General features: G+C 41.1%; 1 protein-coding gene across 11 annotated transcripts in view; it reads right to left on the bottom strand.

Moving 5' to 3' along the window:
- The window catches only part of RIOX2 (ribosomal oxygenase 2), a 37,226-nt gene extending 18,026 nt beyond the window's left edge, over window positions 1-19,200 (bottom strand). For 2 of the 11 annotated variants that reach the window (XM_038388774.2, XM_043510117.1), the window contains exons 1-5: window positions 13,762-13,863; window positions 11,809-12,244; window positions 8,862-8,981; window positions 7,539-7,667; window positions 3,521-3,624 (exon numbers count right to left, since the gene is read on the bottom strand). In XM_038388774.2, coding sequence (XP_038244702.1) covers window positions 3,521-3,624; window positions 7,539-7,667; window positions 8,862-8,981; window positions 11,809-12,240 — 785 coding nt within the window. In that variant the 5' untranslated portion in view covers window positions 12,241-12,244; window positions 13,762-13,863. Of the gene's footprint in view, window positions 1-3,520; window positions 3,625-7,538; window positions 7,668-8,861; window positions 8,982-11,808; window positions 12,453-13,761; window positions 13,864-19,053 lie in introns of those variants that run through there. The other 9 variants (XR_006279707.1, XM_043510105.1, XR_006279694.1 and 6 more) reach the window with 6 other exon arrangements.
- Window positions 19,201-19,727: the final 527 nt, after the last annotated feature.

The following is a 19,727-nucleotide window of genomic DNA, read 5'->3' as shown; positions in this document are numbered from 1 at the left end:
ATGTTAGTAATTAAACACTGGGGCGGCTTCCATCTTAGACCTTCCCCTTCCCTCCTGCCTCTGCTACATTCTAAACAGAGGCAGCTCTGAGTGTAGTTTTTAAAAACAATCCATTCCCGCTACCGTGAGCTGCATTGTTATCGCATGGCTGCACTGCAAAGCCAGTTAGAGACCAGAGATGCACCAGGAAACTGAAGCGCCAGCAGCCTAAATAGGACACTGAAATACTGGGAGTTCCAAGCTGAAGAAAACCCCGCAACTATATTATTTGGACTAGCCAAAGATTCCCCTCACATGGCAGGGAATGACAACATCAGCCACTGAAACACTCAGAGAAAGAGCGCGCACCGGTAAAGTAGATAATTAACTTGAAAATGGTGATTTTCAGGTAATTTTATAAACACAACAACATGTAATGCAAACACACACATTTTCAAAAGGACCACATTAATTTAATTTGTGTTTATATATGCACATACACACAAATAGGCAGGGCTGATAGCTGCTTGTTACTAAGGTTGCCCAAAATTTCCTGTTACATGACCCTGTTCTCTAATTAAAGTTATCAAACTTTAGCCAAACATTTGGGCTGAAATTTTCCACATTGGTGTCTGCTTCAGACTGAATTTTTTTGAACAATTTTAACCAAAACAATTCAGCTGTTTCCAAGATGAAGGATAGGGAAAAATATATTTTGCCCATGTTAAAAAATTCTGGAAATCGCTTCTCTGAAATGCTCTAGAGACCACATGCTTTGGAGCAGGGATTTGAAATTCAGCAGGGAGTGGTCTTTGTGTCGGGGATGTGCCTTTTGCCATCCCCATGAAAAATCCACCTAAATTTGGCCACGTTATAAGCCTCTGAAAAACTGTACTTTGCACATGCACAATAGAAACTTCTTGGACTTCAGCAGCTAAAATCTCCTAAGATTCCATCTTCATAGAGCACACTCCCTCCCCTCACAGCTGCGAGTGTGACCTGGCTACAGATGCACCATCCCCACAGAGCAACTGAGCATGCTTCAGCCCAAATCTAAAGGGGAAAAGGCAGACTCTCCCTGTAATTGCTGCTCTGGGATAGAGCTTGGCACCAGAACTGAGAGCAAGGAGACTGTCTCTCCTGTGCTTTCAGTGGTCGTCCAGGCAGTGGGAAGGAAGAAGCAGTGCGATTCAAATGCAGAGACAACAAGAGGTGGGACTGGGAACTGAGAAGAGGAGGAAGAAAAACTGACTGGGAGTTTAGTTTGTAGGGGTGGAAGGGCAGAGACTGGCACTGGCTGGGCACAGAGAGAAGCATAGGCACAAGGGGGCAAGTTAAGGTTGCACAGGAATCTCAATTCAGGCATTTCCTTTTGAGTGCTTAACTCTGCAACCTTAAGTGTTCTTATAGTAGTTGTTTGTGTGTAATACATGTTTCGAGTGCAACACCACACAGCTTGCAGTGTATTTAGAATTCTGTATATCCACTTTTTGGGTATACATATTACTTGATGAATGCAGACATATTAAACTGCCTACATAATCAAACCCCCATCCTGCTGTCCCTCTGTGAAGTCAGTGGAACACAAGCTAAGACTGCAAGTAAACATCACATTCATTCCATTGCCCTCAGTCACTCAGCCAAGGAAAACAACGCTTACAGGAGACACTGATCCTGATGCTAAGGAAGAGCATAAAATACGACTCTGATGACTGTTGCATTTTAAGAGCTCTTGGAAATTTTTCCCAAAACAAACAGCACGTACCACACGTTCCTAATATTTATAGTCAGTCTCATCACTGCGCTTTACCCGCAGGCATGAGAAATACAGAGTAGCAGCTTTTCCTAAGATTGCTGCCCATGCTGCCTGGGATTCTTGAGAGAATGTGAAGGAAGTTTCTATCTTGTTACCAATAGCTTGACGAGCGTGGATAAATATTAGATCATACTTTTCCTCTTAAAGGAACAGCACTCTTCTAGCCTCTTGTTCATTCTCAGAACACTCTAGGGAACATGCTCCTTGATGGTACTGCTTCTCAAGTAACTCAGTTGAACTGGCATTGCGTTAAGCCATAGCTGATGGATGATGTTCACTCAAGACCAGCCTCTCAAGCCTTCAGCAGTTATGTGCCGGGGATCTGATGCAATTCAGTGTAAATTCTCCTCTTTCAATATTATTTGACAGATATTATAATAGTTGTAAGGACTAATTTGAGCAATTCCTCTTCTGATCATAAAAAGTGATCACTGCAAGTGGATCCATAAAGCAGTGAGCTTCCTCAGCAAAATCTGCACCATGACAAGACAGCATGAGTTCTGCTAGGCCAAAGCAGATCGGGAAGTATGGTTCTAATGCAACCTCTCCATAATACGAGCAACAAACGCACTGTAAAGTAACTTTTGATTACCAAAACTGAATCCCACTATAAATCAGTAAAGACTCACCCACTGTATGGGAGAGACATGTCCTCTGCTCAAAGCAATTTCATCTTAACCTTTAGAACATGAACCAATTTCCAGGTGGAGAAAATCTGAAAGCTGGTCATTTTACATGGTCACCAGTGAACCAAGTAGGAAGTGCTATTCCAGGGTTCAGTTTTCCAGCAGCTATGAAAGGTGGTGTATTAGGTATCTGTTGCTTTGGAGTATGGGCAGGATGAGACACCCCTACTGCTAGAAATCCTTCCCACATCTGATTCCTCACCCAGACCATTGAATCAGAGGTCAGCAGTGGAGAGACAGGTTAAGTGGGAGCAGCGATCCCCCGGTTGGAAAAGGCATCAGCAGGGAGAAGGTGTAGGAAACAAACGTGCAAATTAATCTCTGGGGAAAGGCTGAAACAGGTAGATGAAAAGCATGAGGATATTTTTATAAAGGGAAGGTTTGCAGCTAAGACAAGTTTGGGTGCCTGGTGGAGGTGGCATAGGAGAGAAAAACTAACAATTCATCCTTAATGTGCTTAATATTCTCTGAGTTAAGAGATGTGCAATAACCTCTCCAGTTGGTAAGAGACTGTATAAAATGCAACACTGAATTTGTATCTGTCACCTTATCTTCCACCTAAAGTCCCCAGCTGGTAAGTAAGTAATTAAAAATGATTCTGTTAAAAGCCGCCTACTTGCTATGTTTTTATGCAGCAATTAACTAATGATTTGCTTTCCCAGATCTTTATTACTCCTACATGAATACTGGCTTAGATTTCATTACAATGTTGCACTTCTATGGTATCATTCATCAGAAGATTTTATAGCACCTTTTCAACAAATTTCCCGAAAGCCCTGCCAGGGAGGCAGGTAAAGTATTATTCCTATATTACTGATGGGAAAACTGAGGCACAAAAGCTAGGGTATTTGCCCATGGTCACACAGCAAGTTCAGTGGCTGAACCAGGAACAGAACCCAAGAGCCCCAACTATAAGGCCTTTGCTCTAGCCAACAGATAGTACCACTTCTCTGAAACACACATATTTTAGGTCACCTTTAGCTTTTATCCAAATTGTGTCCAAGGAAGCCACGCTATGAAAGTGGTAAAGAATAATTACTTGTTTTGGTAGGTGCTGATGGTCACATGAGTAGAATACGATCCCCCGAGAGGAGTGTCAGCTTGGTGAATAGTTCCTCTTGGAAAGTATAACAAATCTCCTGGCTAAAAGAAAATAGAAGGAAAAAGCAATTAAGTATTTGAGTCTTACCTTACTGTAATGTTAGCAAAATAAAGAAATTACTCCCTAGATATCAATGTTGACAGTTGAATATAAAAGCATGCAATACAATTGACCCACCTTTCCATGCCACATAGCTGAGCGATGAAAGAGGACCTCTTAAGGTTGGAAAGCCTGAGAGCTAAACTAAATTCTTCCTTATTATTTGTGAAGTCAAAGCAAATTAAAATTTACAATTTGCACATTAAACTAGGTACACACAAAATGAAGAAGTGACTGAGACCAGCCCATTGACAAAGTGAGCCAGTGGAACAGTGACAAACAAGTGAAATGCTATCTGGATCCAACCTAACACCCTTGAAAGGGAAAAAAACTAGAGTTGCCTAGGAAAGCTAATAAAACCCATCTATGCTAGGTACTAATGTATTTTTAAACACAGTTTAAGCAGTTCTGGTCACAGGTCTTAAAAAAAACGACCACCCATCCTTCCTCCCCCCACCACCCTGTCTTAACAAGCCTTGTGAGCAAGGGCTCTTTAAAAGTGATGGCAATTTAGCAGAATGGAGATAACAGAAAATAAAGATGAGAGAGCAGAGAAGACAGACAGACAAAGGAACACCACCATGAAGAAAAAATTTGCACCACTAAAAGAAACGCATCACAGAAAAATATTTCAGGTCCAGCGCAGCTCTGCAAGAAGATACCACCACCAACCACATGCTTCAATTCCTAAGATCAAATATTATGCAAGCACTGCCAAGGATTTGCTTAACTTTATTCCTGAAATTGATTTTAATTAGATATGTGACTGCTACTGCAAATAAGGCTAAATTTACAGCTTCTCCCATTAAATTCTGAATACCTGAACAACGTATTGCAAGAGAGAGTCATAAAATAACTATGGTAAAACACAGAATAAATTTTAATCTTAAATTTAATTTATTTGCCAGGCTCAAACCACTCTTTAGGCAGATTAGTGGTCTTAAAAAAAAAAAAAAAAAAAAAGATTTTTAAGTGAATACTCTTCAAATGGCTTCTTCAAGTAGGTGAATTAAAGGTCTCCTCCAATTACAGAATTTCACAGGTTTTAGCAAGATCACTTATGTTTGTCCATTTATAAAGAGCTGTGGTTTGTCATAGGTAAACCACATGTGATTCACTTACCTTTTAACAAGCTTCCCTCTGCCGTTATTGAATTGTCTTGATTATCTATCACAGCTAGAAAGGATCCACTTGTTGACTTGTGGAGTAATTAACTTATGTTCCAGCTCACCTAGAGAGGAGCATCTCCTACAAGGAGTGCATCTAATTCTCCGGTATGTGTTAGCCCCATTGGGAGCTCCCCACAGGAGAGTTACAACAGAAAGGATTGTAATCGAATGCTAACATTGGTTTATTACTTCTTTAAAGAATGATTTGTTAATAACAACTTTGAACTATCTTGCTTTTCTAAATTATGGGTTTCCTGAGGGATGGTAAGAAATCTTATGAAACAAATTGTGGGGGATCATATCCCTGACCTTATATTATGTGGAACAATGGCTAATCATTTGTCCTACCTGATCTACCTTTCTCTAGACTATCATTTTGGTGATTAGGGAATGAAGTTACTAGGTGCTCAACAATACACAAAAGAGGAACTGATCTGCTGGGTAGAAAGAAGTCAGTTTACAATGTCACTGGTCAGAGCTGACCAACACTTTAAGGGCCAAATCCTGCTTGCCTTATTCACTTGATAGACCCACTGACTTCAACAGACTACTTATATGAGTAAGGCAAAGCAGGATTTGGGCCCAAGTCTTTAAGGGAAAACTGGTTCATACATAAGTGCATTATCAACATTAAGATGCTATAAATTAAGGACTGCAAAATAATTAGGAGGACCATGGGTTCTCAACGTCAGGGGTCACAACCCTCAGGGGGGTTGCAAACATGTGACAAAGGGTTATGATCACAGCTGCCTTTCCCTTCTTGCTAAAAGGGAGGTGGGATCCCAGCTAGATAGATGGGGAAGTGTTCCCCAGTATGAAAAGGTGGATAATTTAACTGAATTAGCTACTAGTTAACTCCCATGGAGCTGAGCTCTGTGTTGGATACAGGTAGCAAACCAGTCCTTACAGTTCCCTGATGAAGAGAACCAAGTTCCACGGATACAGGCTGCAGAAAGCGGCGCAGGCCGAGGGATGTGCTGGCCACCGCTTCCCAGAGCCCCCATTGGCGAGTGGGAGCCACGATTGGCCAAACCTGCGGACATGGCAGGTAAACAAACCGGCCCGGCCCACCAGGGGCTTTCCCTGAACAAGCAGAGGACCAGCTTTGAGAACCACTGGACTAAGGTACGCTTTAATGAGATGAAGGGTACTAGAGTCTGGCCCACCATATGCAACAAATGAAAGTGAAAAGGAACTACATTCATTAGACTCTGGATCAAATCTTACAACCCCTCAGACTTCTATTAAAGTCAATGAATTTCTCATTTATAATACTCGCAACCTACTTATGTCCAAAGCCAGGTTTTGACTTGAATCTGTAATGCTATACAGTTGGGCAAGAGTCCATTAACATGAGTTTCTCATGCAGAGACCTTGCAGGATTTGGCCTTATGACTGAAACAAAAGGTAGAGAAGCTCATCATAGAATCACGGAAATGTAGGAGTGCAAGGGACCTTGGGAGGCCATCTCGTCCAGCCCCCTCGGCTGAGGCAGGACCAAGTAAACCTAGGCCGTCCCTGATAGGTGTTTGTCCAACCTGTTCTTAAAAATCTCATGATGGGGATTCCACAACCTCTCTTGGAAGCCTATTTCAGTGCTTAAGTATCCTTAGAGTTAGAAAGTTTCTCTGAATATCTAACTTACAATTTCCCTTGCTGCAGATTAAGCCCATTACTTCTTATTCTGCCTTCAGCAGAGACAGAAAACAATTGTTTGCAGTGTTGGTCCCAGGATAGTAGAGAGACAAGGTGGATGAGGTAATATTTTATTGGACCAACTTCTGTTGGTGAAAGAGACAAGCTCTCTGAAGAAGAGCTCCATGTAAGCTCAAAAGCTTGTCTCTTTTATTGGACCAACCTCTGCTGGCGAAAGACAAGGTTTTGAGCTTGTACAGAGCTCTTCTTCAGGCTGAGAGCTTCTCTCTTTCACCAACCCAAGTTGGTTCCAATAAAAGATACTATCTCACCCACCTGGTCCCTCTCTGGAGAATAAGTGATCACTGTCCTCTTTATAACAGTCCTTAGTGTATTTGAAGACTGTTACCAGATCCCCTTCAGTCTGCTTTTCACAAGGCGAAACATACAGGTTCTTTTAACCTTTCCTCATAAGCGATGTTTTCTAAACCTCTTATTTTTGTTACTCTCCTCTGGACTCACTTCAGTTTGTCCACATCTTTCTTAAAGTGTCCAGTTTGGGGCACCACAAAATACTCCAGCTGCAGTCTCACCAGTGCCAACTAGAGCGGAATAATTATCTCCCATGTCTTACATATGACACTCCTGTTAATACACCCCAGAATTATATCACCCTTTTTTGCAACTGCATCACATGGTTGACTCATATTCAATTTGTGATCCACTGGAACCCCCAGATCCTTTTCTGCAATACTATCACCTTGCCGGTCTTTCCCCATTTTGTAGTTGTACATTTGATTTTTCCTTCTTAAGTGTAGTACTTTGTACTTGTCTTTACTGAATTTCATCTTGTTGGTTTCAGACCCGTTCTACAATTTCCCTATAGGATACCCAACTGCCCTTTTTGCCAGACGGTTTCCAGTGCTCTGAATATCATTTTTATAAACACATTCAGGGCATTCTTCTTAAACAATGCATCAGAAAATAAAGTTATTACGCTATTGTGTTTCACAGCCAAAGCCAAGAAAGCCATGTGCAGCAAATACCAGTACCTTTAATATGAATTCATGTGTTGGATTCCCAATCCGATCCTCTGATTCAACATTGTACTCTCGAGCTAAATGCACAGTAGGTTTGTAGAGACGCCAGTGTTTCTCTCCTTCCAGCTGAAGAATAAACACCTGCAAAGGACCACAAGACAATATGCATCAAAGAGCCATGCTGTGCCTCAAAACTCCAGCTGCTCAAATTTTGAACTCTGAAAAAACCCATGGGACTAAGTGAGAGAGATAGATAGCAAAGACACAAAAAGTCAAAGTGATGGCCTTACTGGTGACACCCAGAGTTCTATAAAGTTCAAAAATAGCTGAGAGGTACATTCTGCATGTGTTAGGTAACTAAAGAGTATGTTTGTGTGCAGCTAAAATTCCTTTGACGAACAAAACTGCTAGATGCATTTATCTGAAGTGAAATTAAAAATAAAATAAAAACAACCTCTGATTCATGAGGAGACATTTATGCCTTTTATTTGTAAATATTCTAAAACCAACTAGAAAATATTTGTTTTATTTTTAAAACATGACAGTTAAAAGAAGAGAGTCAGGCAGCATAAGTCCCCAACTTCAGGTTTTGTTTTTTTAGTAAGTTTTATAAAATGTAATGTTTTTACATTGTAATGTAAATAATGTTTTTGTTATTTTTAAAAGTTAAATGAAGACACATCTAGATTTAAGGCTTTCCTGGCAGCATTTACAAACTAGTCATTCTAGAGTTGTGCTACTAAACAAAGTACTAAAGTGTGACCAGTCTATTTCTATTGTACAAGCTGAAGAAATTGCAAAGAAAAGATGATTTCCAAGTTTTTACAGTTTTAATAATTGGAAGGTCTGACCCCAAGAAGTGCTAGGCACCTACAACTCCCAATGAAATCAGCAGGCTCTCTCAGGATCAGGCCCTTGACGCGTTCTAGGTAACAAAGGTAGGTCTGGAAGTTTTTAATTGATTTTTTTGACCTGACTGTCACTTTTTAAAATCACCACCACCGCTGTAACACTTCTACACTGAAAGACAAAGGCTGCTGGGAAGCTTCTGTAGCTTGTCGGCATCAACTTAAAATCCCACACAACAGTTCTGGAAAGCACATTTCACAGGATATTACCATCAAATTACTCAATACCTTTTCTTTAAAATGAAAGAATCCTTGTATGTTACTTTGACCAAATCTATACCTACACAGAGCATAAACCTGTCCACATATAAACGCACCCAAAGCCATCCAATAAGTGGATCCATTTAATGACTTCCATAAAGTGAACATACTTCCACCCTTGGAAACGCTGCTTGTAAATTTACAGATAGCAAGCTTGTTCTCTCACCTCAACATCATCATAGTGAGGAGGCAGACCCTGGGACCCTGGAGGAGTAATGTAAACATTGGAACCAACCAAAGAGCCAAAGTAGCATTCCAGCTTCTCCTGGATCCTCCACAACTCATCCTTTAAAGAAAGCAAGTGAAATTACCACAAATAAACGTTACTTCTAAAAGCAAGCATGGCGTTTGTTTTTTTAAAGTAATGTTTGATGTATTACTCTAACTATGGTAGCAGTCCACACAGAGGAACTTAAATGATGGGAGAAACTGTAAACGTAGTTTGCCAAACAATGCAAGTTTGGAGTCCTACTACAGAGGGATGCCAGTTGCCTTACTAGAACATGTCCATGCTGAACGCTGTGTGGAACAGCAGAAAAAAAATCAGCTGTGAAGGTAACCAGCAAGCCAGGTGCCAATCTGGAGGTGATATGCTGCCCTGACTGCTATGGAGAATAGGTAGAAGGTGTAGAAATAATAAAGAAGGGAAGGTAGAAGTACCTAAGTTCTTCCATTATTCACTCAGTTCTAATGACAGTAAGCTAGAATCTCTGACTATTGTTTTTTTTTCCCCCGCTCTCAGCCTACTCCGCCCTTTCCTAGCATCAACATCTGGATATTTTTAGTGGTATGCCCCCGAATATAATTTAAAGCTATTTGGTGTTAGAACTTCTAGTGTCTAGACTTCAGTGTTATGGAATTACCCTCTTATTTAGACCCATGTATTTTAGCTTTTAAATCAGACTTGCAGAGACACATGTTAGAAGATACTTTTAAATATGTCCAAAATGTAAAAGAATTGAGTTACTCTGTGAAAGATGTTGAATACTAATTATTATACTGCCACTGCCAAAACCTGTTGGTTTACAGTTAAAGATTCTTTCATGTCAAACCATTGGTGTGCGCAACACAGGCACACACACTTTCCTCCAAATCCTTTATAACCAAGGAAAGACTCAAGCCAGCCTTATCTCCCTAAACACATACACACACGCTTATCCAGTTATCCTAAATATAACCCACAATAGGAGAATGAGAGTCCCTGTGGTTGGTTCATAGGACAAGTTTGAGTCTTTTACAATTTCCAGCTAGAGCCCGTCAAACTTTTCTGCATTTTGATTGTTCAACAACAAAAAAGAATGTTTTGTGAAAATTTTCACAAAACAATAAATTAATTTTTCATTTTTCAACCAGCTTTAGAGCAGATCAAGATGTTTCAAAATACCAATAAAAATATTTTTCATTAAAAAAAATTCATTTTTCCCCATCAGCTCTTCTTGCAGTTAGGGGATTTTTAACCCATGATTAAAGTCAATAGGACTTGGGCCCCTAAATGCCTTAAGTGTTTGTGAAAATTTTACCCCAAGCCTTTTAGTTCAACCAGTAAAGTCTCATGCTTTTAGCATTGATGGTCTAAATTTCAAACCCTAATGATAGCTCCCCACCAGAGTCAGTTACGCTACACTATACCTCCACCAAAACACCCCTTCCGTTTGGGGGGGAAAAAAAGACATACAATGCACACATGAAATTTTTCTAACTCGTATCGTAAAGCCAAATCTTAATGCCAGCCGCACAACATGCCAATAAACAGTCCAAACATGGAATGTCTCAACATTTCTGAGCTTAGTTATAGTTTGGCATTGCAGCTATCCAAATTGCTTTTATTATTGCCTTGTATGTTCTCAAAGAAGGTTGCTCCCATTATTCCTCTAGTTCCTTTTAAACCCTTTTTATTAATTGCATAAACGAGTTCTAAAATATGCTGCCAACACCCACATCTGACAGGACATGACATGCTTAAGGAATTACACCCATATCGGGGTCCAAAATCAATGAATAGCCTGAAACAGAGGATGCCTTCCTGCTACCCTTCTACACGGAGGCAAAGGAGCGCTATCAATATATGTGCATTCAACGAACACTCTAGACTGCAGTATTCACTCCATCTTCAAATGCCAAATATGACATTGAGCCCCAGGACTACAGTGAAATCAAAAACACCCTAAGCAAGATATTACATTTGGGGCACAATTTTAACAGGTATACCTCCCAAGAGACTAATACAAAATTAAACTGTAAGATGGCATAATTGTGCCTAATACCCAGCTCAGGGTATTGACATTTCATCCCTTTGTAGACTGTATGTGGAACCATCCTCTCCTTCCCAGGGTTACTGATTAAATCAGTGCACAGTGAATGCTAAAAAGTAAGAAAAAGACAAGCAAAAGAGAAAGCAGAGTGAGCGGATGCTAAAATGGACAGCATGCTACTAATTATGCTAAAAGAAAAGGAGTACTTGTGGCACCTTAGAGACTAACAAATTTATTAGAACATAAGCTTTCGTGAGCTACAGCTCACTTCATCGGATGCATTACTAACTATGCTGTAATTCAGTACTAGTGTGTTTTGTTTATAAGAAGGTGGAGTGTTTTGGAAATATTTCACACCTTGCCTTGCCTCAAAAGAACCGGTATTAAAACCTGCACTTGCACACAGAAACAAAAACAAGAAGGGGAGGATGTGTGAACTTTAAGACGAAAATAAAGATGGGTATTAATTAAGTTTGTGTTTATCCTTCCCTAAATTACAATGATGGTAACAAAACAAGCTTTTAAGGAGGAGTTCTAATCTTCTTACACCATGAATCAGCCTTTAGATATGCCCTTGCTACAGCATGGAAGGATGGTGCATAGAGCAAAGTATAAAATAGTGTTTTGATTCAGATAGTTCATTTATAAAGTAGTAGGTGTTGACAGCCTGCTGGCAGCAGCTAAAACCAATTTCCCCCTGATTTCATTAAGATACATTGTGATACACTAATATACACTGTGCATCCAACCTGACTGAGGCAAATAAGACAGCAGCTAGGTAATATGCAGCATTTGTATTTTACAAAAAACACATAATAAGAAGGACATGAGCCACAATCTATGGGCAACAGTAGATCTAACCTTAAATCTCTGAGGCTGGTGAAACTGTATCGTTGCTTTTTTCTGATCAAAGTCTCTCTTCAGCTGCATATAGTTCACTTTGCCATCTTTATTTAAAACCTTCTTTTTTCCATTCACACATCTGCAGATATTAACATCTCTTCCATAGTACAAACCCTGGCTGGACAGCTCCTTCAAATCCATTAATTGGAAGAGAGACTGGTAGTAAGCAGCTACTGAAGGGTCATCTCTCTGAATAAGCAATGGCTTCTGTTCCCAGTACTCCTTGAAGAACTTCTCTTGTTCAATGGGAAAGATCAAACTTTCAAAGACACTGTCTGGACTGTCATAGTTCATAGGTGAAGGCGGGCAAGATGCTGCCACCTTTGCTCGTTTACATGGTACATGTACTTTCCTTCCCGTTTCTGCTTGTTTCCCTCCTTTCTTCGACATATTCCTGTTTAAGTTAATAAAGAAAGTAAGGTCACTAGAAACAATACAGTAAATCAGCTAAAGGGGTTACAGGCCCAGATCAGCCCCTCTCAGATTAATACATGAGAACCTGGGGCAGGGAAACTGCATGAAGAGCTCCTTTCAGATTCTCCCCTTCTCCTCCAAATTATTCCATAAGGACAGGGGAAAACATTCACATGTACCATGCACCTTAGTTCCTCTCACGAACACTTAGTGATTCCCAAAGACCTCTGCAGGTAGCTGTTGCTCACAGACCCCAATCCTGCAACTGGCTTCACATTTTTGGGGGTACTAGAGGGTTGATTTATGATTGTTGGCTGACTCAGGTTGGCAATACTAGCTCCTCATTTATTTCTGACTATTGCCTTCAATCTCACAGTTTTACCCTTATGAAGAATGGTCGCCGCTTCTAATTTTTGTCAGCAGCACTGAAATCACAGGCTTAGTTGGCAAGATAGCCAATAACTCCCATGGCTTCCAGTGGGGGTGGGGGAAATTAAGCCAGCCTGACCTCAGGGAAGATAGTAGCCTCTTAATCACCATTGGAAGGCCAGAACATGAAGGTGCTGGAATGACCCTGTAGGAGCAGCAAGGAAGATGAATGTGTTAGAAAACATGACAGGAAGCTATGAAGAATCAGGGGGTTCAGGAAAAGGCAAGGAGGATAAGGCACACGCTGAGGAGGGCGCAGTACAATGTGATGGATAGGGGACTGTCAAGGAAAAGGGAAGTAAATAAGGGGGGACAATGAGCGTAGGGAGTAGAAGATTGTGAGGGAACATGAAAGAAGATCTGAACGGGGTAGCTGGCTGTCCTGTTTAGTTAGGGTGGGGGACAGAACAGGAGCACCCCAGTAGATAGAGAGTGTAAGCATAGTAGCAAACTGGAAGGCATTTGTGTTTAAGGTTGAATTTTGAACCTGAGATCATCACATAAGAATTTAGGATGAGCAGATTCCCTCTAAAGGTAAAAAATTATCACCCAAAGGCAAGCAACACACAATTATATTTTTTAAATCTTATGATTTGTGAACGCTAGACATTGGCAATACTCAGTTTATAGGAAAGAGAAAAAAATTACATTGGAAAGAATCAAACCGGTGTCAGCCTTAACAAAGCATTAAAACTATCAAAACACTGAGGCCTTTCTGTTGCCTCTACAGAATTATACACTGTAATGGGATATATTGTAAGGCTGCACTTTGATCGTGTGCAAAACAGTCAAGCTTTGTGGTTTATACCAGGGTGGATTTGATTTAAATCAAATTGATTTAAAATCACTAGCCAGGAAGACTCAATTTAATCATGGATTTCTACATAAAAGTGCATTCTTGTTGGTTGTTACAACCTTAATACATGTTCTTCACAACTCAGAGATAGATGCAAGTTTCATTTTTAGAAGGTACACACTATACATTTTTAAACAGTGATTTATTTTGAAAACTTTTCAGATTAGTTTTACAACTATATCAGAAAATGAATGATTGGTTATTTCATTTACCAAAGGTAATTGAAGCTGTTATTTATGAAGTCATTGGGAGGTGAACTGTCTCCAATTCAACAGATTAATCATTAGTATTTGGAGGATTTTCTTGCCCTGCTGTATTAAGAGAACATCACCAGACAGACATTTAAATTGTTTTATTTAACTAAAACAACAACGCTAAGTATTCTGGATTTTTTTCTTCAATAGCAAACATATAATATTTTAACAAAACAAGCATATGTCCCTCGCTTCTCATATTTATCTCCAGACTTCTCCTTCTCCAGATCTATTCCGCACGCAACAATCTTCTATTCATTGAGCTTTTTTGAAACTTTGCACTTTTAGAGAGAGGTAAGGGGATTAGGGTGACCAGATGTCCTGATTTTATAGGGACAGTCCCGATTTTTGGGTCTTTTTCTTATATAGGCTCCTATTACCCCCCCACCCCCACCCCTGACCTGATTTTTCACACTTGCTGTCTGGTCACCCTATAAGGGATTGACTTTGTGTACACAAATTTGCAGAGGGACAATAGAGTCGAGGTCTGTTATTTCTCACCTCTCTATATTATTTATTTATTTAAAACATTTTTGCTGTTAACAAGCATGTTACCTCTGGGGAAACAAATCCACAGTTTGAGAACTGCAAAACTAAGCATCTCTGATAGTATCTTCTAGACTCAGCACTGAGTCCCATTGGGTAGATAAAAAGATTAACCTAAATCTATACAGAAGCCTGTGGAACCCCATAAAATTGGGTCTCTAATCCATGAACTATTGGAACTCATTTACAAAACTTTTCTTAAACATTACATGAATATATTGTCTCATACTATAGAATTAGAATTTATAATCCCTATTCCATGATGAGATATCTTTGAGCTATAACATATCTTAATTAAAACTATCTTTAGACAGGTTTTTTCCTCAAAAAGCATTTTATCAAAAAAATCTGATTTCAATAAAAAAAAAATCTTTTTTTTTAATCATTGATTTTTATCCAGCCTGGTTTATACTGTCACTAGGAACCTTTCATTACAGTCTAGCAATTCTACAGTTCAAAGTCATTTATTTTGCTCTTCTAGGCAGACAAAATGCTTGCGTGTCATTATGTAAAATGAAAGTCAATTCATCACATTGCTTCAACAATGCAGCGACACTTTAAAAAGGTTGAAAGGTAAGCACATAGTGTACTGGGGAGAAGTAAAAATGCTGAAAATGTTAGAATCTATTACTGACTTTTTCTATACATCAATAACACAAATGTAAACAAGTTTAAGTATCTGTACTTTTAAGACCTATACCAATAACACCAGCCTCTTGGCACATTTACCTGTTTTTAAATAGAAACTTTAAATGTAAGCTAGGGTTGTCAATTTATAGCAGATAACTGACGCGATTAACTAAAAAAAAATTAACTGCAATTAAAAAAAGTAATCACAATTAATCGCACTGTTAAACAATAGAATGCCAGCTGAAATTTATTAAATATTTTTGGATGTTTTTCGACATTTTCAAATATATTGATTTCAATTACAACACAGAATAGAATGTATACAGTGCTCACTTTATATTATTTTTATTACAAATATTTGCACTGTTAAAAATTATAAAAGAAACAGTATTTTTCAATTCACCCCATACAAGTACTCTAGTGCAATCTCTTTATCGTGAATGTGTAACTTATAAATGTAGATTTTTTGTTACATAACTGCACTCAAAAACAAAACAATGTAAAACTTTAGAGCCTACAAGTCCACTCTGTCCTACTGCTTGTTCAGCCAATTGCTAAGACAAACAAGTTTGTTTACATTTACGGGAGATACTGCTGACTGCTTCTTATTTACAATGTCACCTGAAAGTGAAAACAGGCGATCGCATAGCACTTTTGTCGCCAACGTTTCAAAGTATTTACATACTAGATATGGTAAATATTCATATGCCCCTTCATGCTTTGGCCACCACTCCAGAGGATATGCTTCCATGCTGATGATGCACATTAAAAAAAATAATGCATTAATTAAATTTGTGACTCTCTCCTTGGGGGAGAACTGTATGTCTCCTGTTCTGCTTTACCCACATTCTGCTATATATTTCATGTTATAACAGTCTCGAATGATAACCCAGCACATGTTCATTTTAAGAACACTTTCACAGCAGATTTGACAAAACGCAAAGAAGGTACCAATGTGAAATTTCTGAAGATAGCTACAGCACTTGACCCAAGGTTTAAGAATCTGGAGTGCCTTCCAAAATCTGAGAGGGATGAGGTGTGGAGCATGCTTTCAGATGTCTTAAAAAAGCAACACTCCGATGCGGAAACTACAGAACCTGAATCATCAAGGTCTGCTCTGCTTTGGATCATTATTGAGCAGAACCTGTCATCAGCATGGATGCATATCTTCTGAAACGGTGGCTGAAGTATGAAGGGACATATGAATCTTTAGCACATCTGGCACGTAAATACCTAGCGATGCCAGCTACAACAGTGCCATGTGAATACCTGTTCTCACTTTCAGGTGACACTGTAAACAAGACGTGGGCAGCATTATCTCCTGCAAATTGTAAGCACATTTGTTTGTCTGAGTGATTGGCTGAAGTAGGACTCAGTGTAATTGTAGGTTCTAAAGTTTTACACTGTTTATTTTTGAATGCAGTTATTTTTTGAACATAAATCTACATTTGTAAGTTCAACTTCATGATAAAGAGATTGCACTACAGTACTTGTATTAGGTGAATTGAAATATACTATTTCTTTTGTTTTTTACAGTGCAAATATTTGTAATAAGAAATATAAAGTGAGCACTGTACACTTCGTATTCTGTGTTGTAACTGAAATCAATATATTTGAAAATGTAGAAAACATCCAAAAATATTTAAATAAACGGTATTCTGTTGTTGTTTAATCACACGATTCATTTTTTTAATTGTTTGACTGCACTAAGGTAAACAATCTGTAGACAGGGATTTCATTTAACAGAAGATTGGAGAACAGACTATATAACTTTATTGTTAAAGCGAGCAAGAAAAACAAATCCAAACAATTTCTTTAAAGTGTTCCTGCTTAGAATTAAATCACTGAAGCCAAACAATGATCTAAGGCCAAAATTTTCAAACCAGAGTGCAGAAACGTAGGCTTATAAACAAACATCTGAGCAACTAAACAGAAGTGACCTGAATATTACTCCTGCTGGCATTCTGCGTCAAAAAGTTAAAAATTCTGCGTACAATATTTTAAAATTCTGCATATTTTGTTAAAATAACACTATATAATCATACCAGTTTCAGTTATTTTGGTAATGTATTCAAAATGCCTGTCAGCAAATATGTCTGTAACAATACAGATACACAAAAAATTGCCCCATGTATAGAGAGTTAAAGAAACCCATACAAGAATCCAGTTCCTGTTTCTCTCCTCTCCCCCACAGAGCCCAGCCAGGGGGACAAACACTCACACCTCTTTCCCCACCAGAATCCAGCCATGGGGTCCCTCCCCGGCCCAGACACTTTCACCCCCTCTACCCGAGGCCAGCTGCAGAGCCCCTCCAGCCCAAAAACTCATAGCCCTTCCCACCAGAGCCCAGCCACAACCACCCCCAGCCCAGACACTCCCTACCTTGCCCCCCCCACCCCTGAGAACAGCCATGGGACCTCCCTGGCCCAGACATTCATAACCCCTCCCCCGCAGAGCCAAGCCCCAGCACTCTCTACCCCAGACTCACACCTCCAACCCCTCAGAGGCCAACTGTCCAGTGACCTGTCCTGTTCATTATTTGTCACTCCCCCAACTTTGTGTCATTGGCAAAGTTTATCAGCGATGATTTTATATTTTCTGCCAGGTCACTGATAAAAAAAAAAAAGTTAAACTGCATAGGGCCAAGAACCGATAGTTACAGGAACCTCCTAGAAACACACCCGCTCAGTAACGATTTCCCATTTACAATTGCATTTTAAGACCTATCAGTTAGCCAGTTTTTAATCCATCTAAGGTGTGTCCTAATAATTTCATATTCTAGTTTTTTAATCAAAATGTCATGTGGACCCCACTCTCAGGATTTGAAACACCCTGGCTTCCCGAAAATACCGGATCAAATCCCAGCAAGGTCACCTCAGGCCTTCAGCCTTGCCAGCTAGATAAACAGCATTCCATGCACGAACGGGAAGGTGGCGTTTCAGATGAAACTTAACAAATAAAGGTTTTGAAACGTCGCCACCCGGTTGTACTATGTGCCAGTTAGCGGCTGCCTTCTGCCACAGCGGGGCTTGCATTTTAATAGTGCTGTACGTGTGAAGTATATTAATATTCCGGGACCGTTAAGGGAGGAAAGGTTTCAGAGTAGCAGCCGTGTTCGTCTGTATTCGCAAAAAGAAAAGCAGGACTTGTGGCACCTTAGAGACTAACAAATTTATTAGAGCATAAGCTTTCGTGAGCTACAGTGAGCTCACTTCATCGGATGCTGTCGTTATAAGATATTATGCAGTCTACGTATAGCTTGGGCGTTTGGCCGTGCAGGAAGCCTCTACCCCACCCCAACCGCTTTAATAGGGAGGATTCTTCATCCTTTACTCCCCTCTTCTTTAGCTCCTGCACATTAAACTCAACATTTTAATAAATTACTGCCTAGGCTTGGAAAGATCCGATTTTTATCAGTTAATGTAGCTAAAATCGATTTCCCTCCACACACACACACACACACACACAAAACCAGCAACACATTTCCATCCACACATTTACAGAAATTTACAGGAACCTGCTGCTTGAAAAGGTATCCGAGTTTGACTGAAGGAGATTGACTTGGTTTATTTCCACGCGGGAAGCTGAGCGTGTGCCCGTCAGCGGTTACAAAGGTTTAACTTCTTGAATCCCCACGCCTTTGGTCATTAAAGAATTACTGGCAGCGGGGGCCCCCCCCTTTCCAACAACTCCGAACATTTAACTTCATCCAGACGATTTTAAGAGGCGGAAGGCTCCTAATTTTGCATTATGAAGCATTAAAACCAGGGGAAGCGGCTTTAGACCAAGCAGCGGCATTATCCATCAACACTCAAACCCGCGGCCTGCCAAGCCCACTCCCTGCCCCGGGCGCCCCTGCACCCACCGCAAGCGGGCGGCTCACTAAGGAACACGGGCTCCGACACCCCCCCCGAAGCCGAGCTGCCCCCGCCCGGACCCCCGCCCAGCGCGGCCTGACGAGGGGGGAGGGGCAGGGCCCGCAGAGCGCCGCTGGGGGAGGCCCAAGCTCTCTCCCGCCGCCGCCCCTCCTGCCCCGGCCCGGGCTGCTCGGCGGGGAGCCGCCGGCGCACTTACCAGCCGGCTGCACGCGGCGCTGGGCAGGGCGGGGATAGGCCCCGCGCGGCTGCTTCCTCCGCAGCGGGGCCGCGGGCTCCTCCCGCCGCTGCTGGGTCGCGCCTGAGGCGGCGGCCGGGGGGTTCTTCCCGCGCTCCCCGGCTTGAGTTAAAATACCCGCCGCCGGCCTCGCTGCTCTGCCCTAGCAAGGGGGGAGGACTCGGCCGGGGGAGCCGGGCATGGCGGCGAGGAGGGGTTGAGCTGAGCGAAGAGTTTTGTTAGTATGAATTTACCGTCGCGCACACGAGGGCCGCCGCCCCCCTTCAGAAATCATGTCAGGACCCCCCCCCCCCCCCCCCCCGGGTCGTGCAATTTTTAAAAACCATGGGGATCGCTGGAGTTGCGTCACGCGATTAATCGTTGCAGCAGCCCCCAGGGCGACAAGCAGCCCCTCTTTTTTTAAGCTAAGGTTGTCACAGGATCACATCCTTCCCGGAAGCGGGGTTTTGAGAAAAACACCCCACACCACAAACAGCGCCGTAAAATCAGGCTCCCTGCCAACGCAGCAAGCAGTAAGGCCAACAGCGAGCCATGCAAGTCAGCCCAAGGATAAGGGTAGGCTCAAGCCTCTAAACACGTGGGGGCTTAACTTCAAGGCATGCAAGCAGTACACTAAAAGAAAAGGAGGACCCGTG

The sequence above is a fragment of the Dermochelys coriacea genome, chromosome 1 (genome assembly GCF_009764565.3).
Source record: "Dermochelys coriacea isolate rDerCor1 chromosome 1, rDerCor1.pri.v4, whole genome shotgun sequence".
In the NCBI taxonomy this organism is placed as follows: domain Eukaryota; kingdom Metazoa; phylum Chordata; order Testudines; family Dermochelyidae; genus Dermochelys; species Dermochelys coriacea.
The sequence above is the reverse complement of the archived record's forward strand: the minus strand, read 5'-3'. Positions and strand labels throughout refer to the sequence as shown.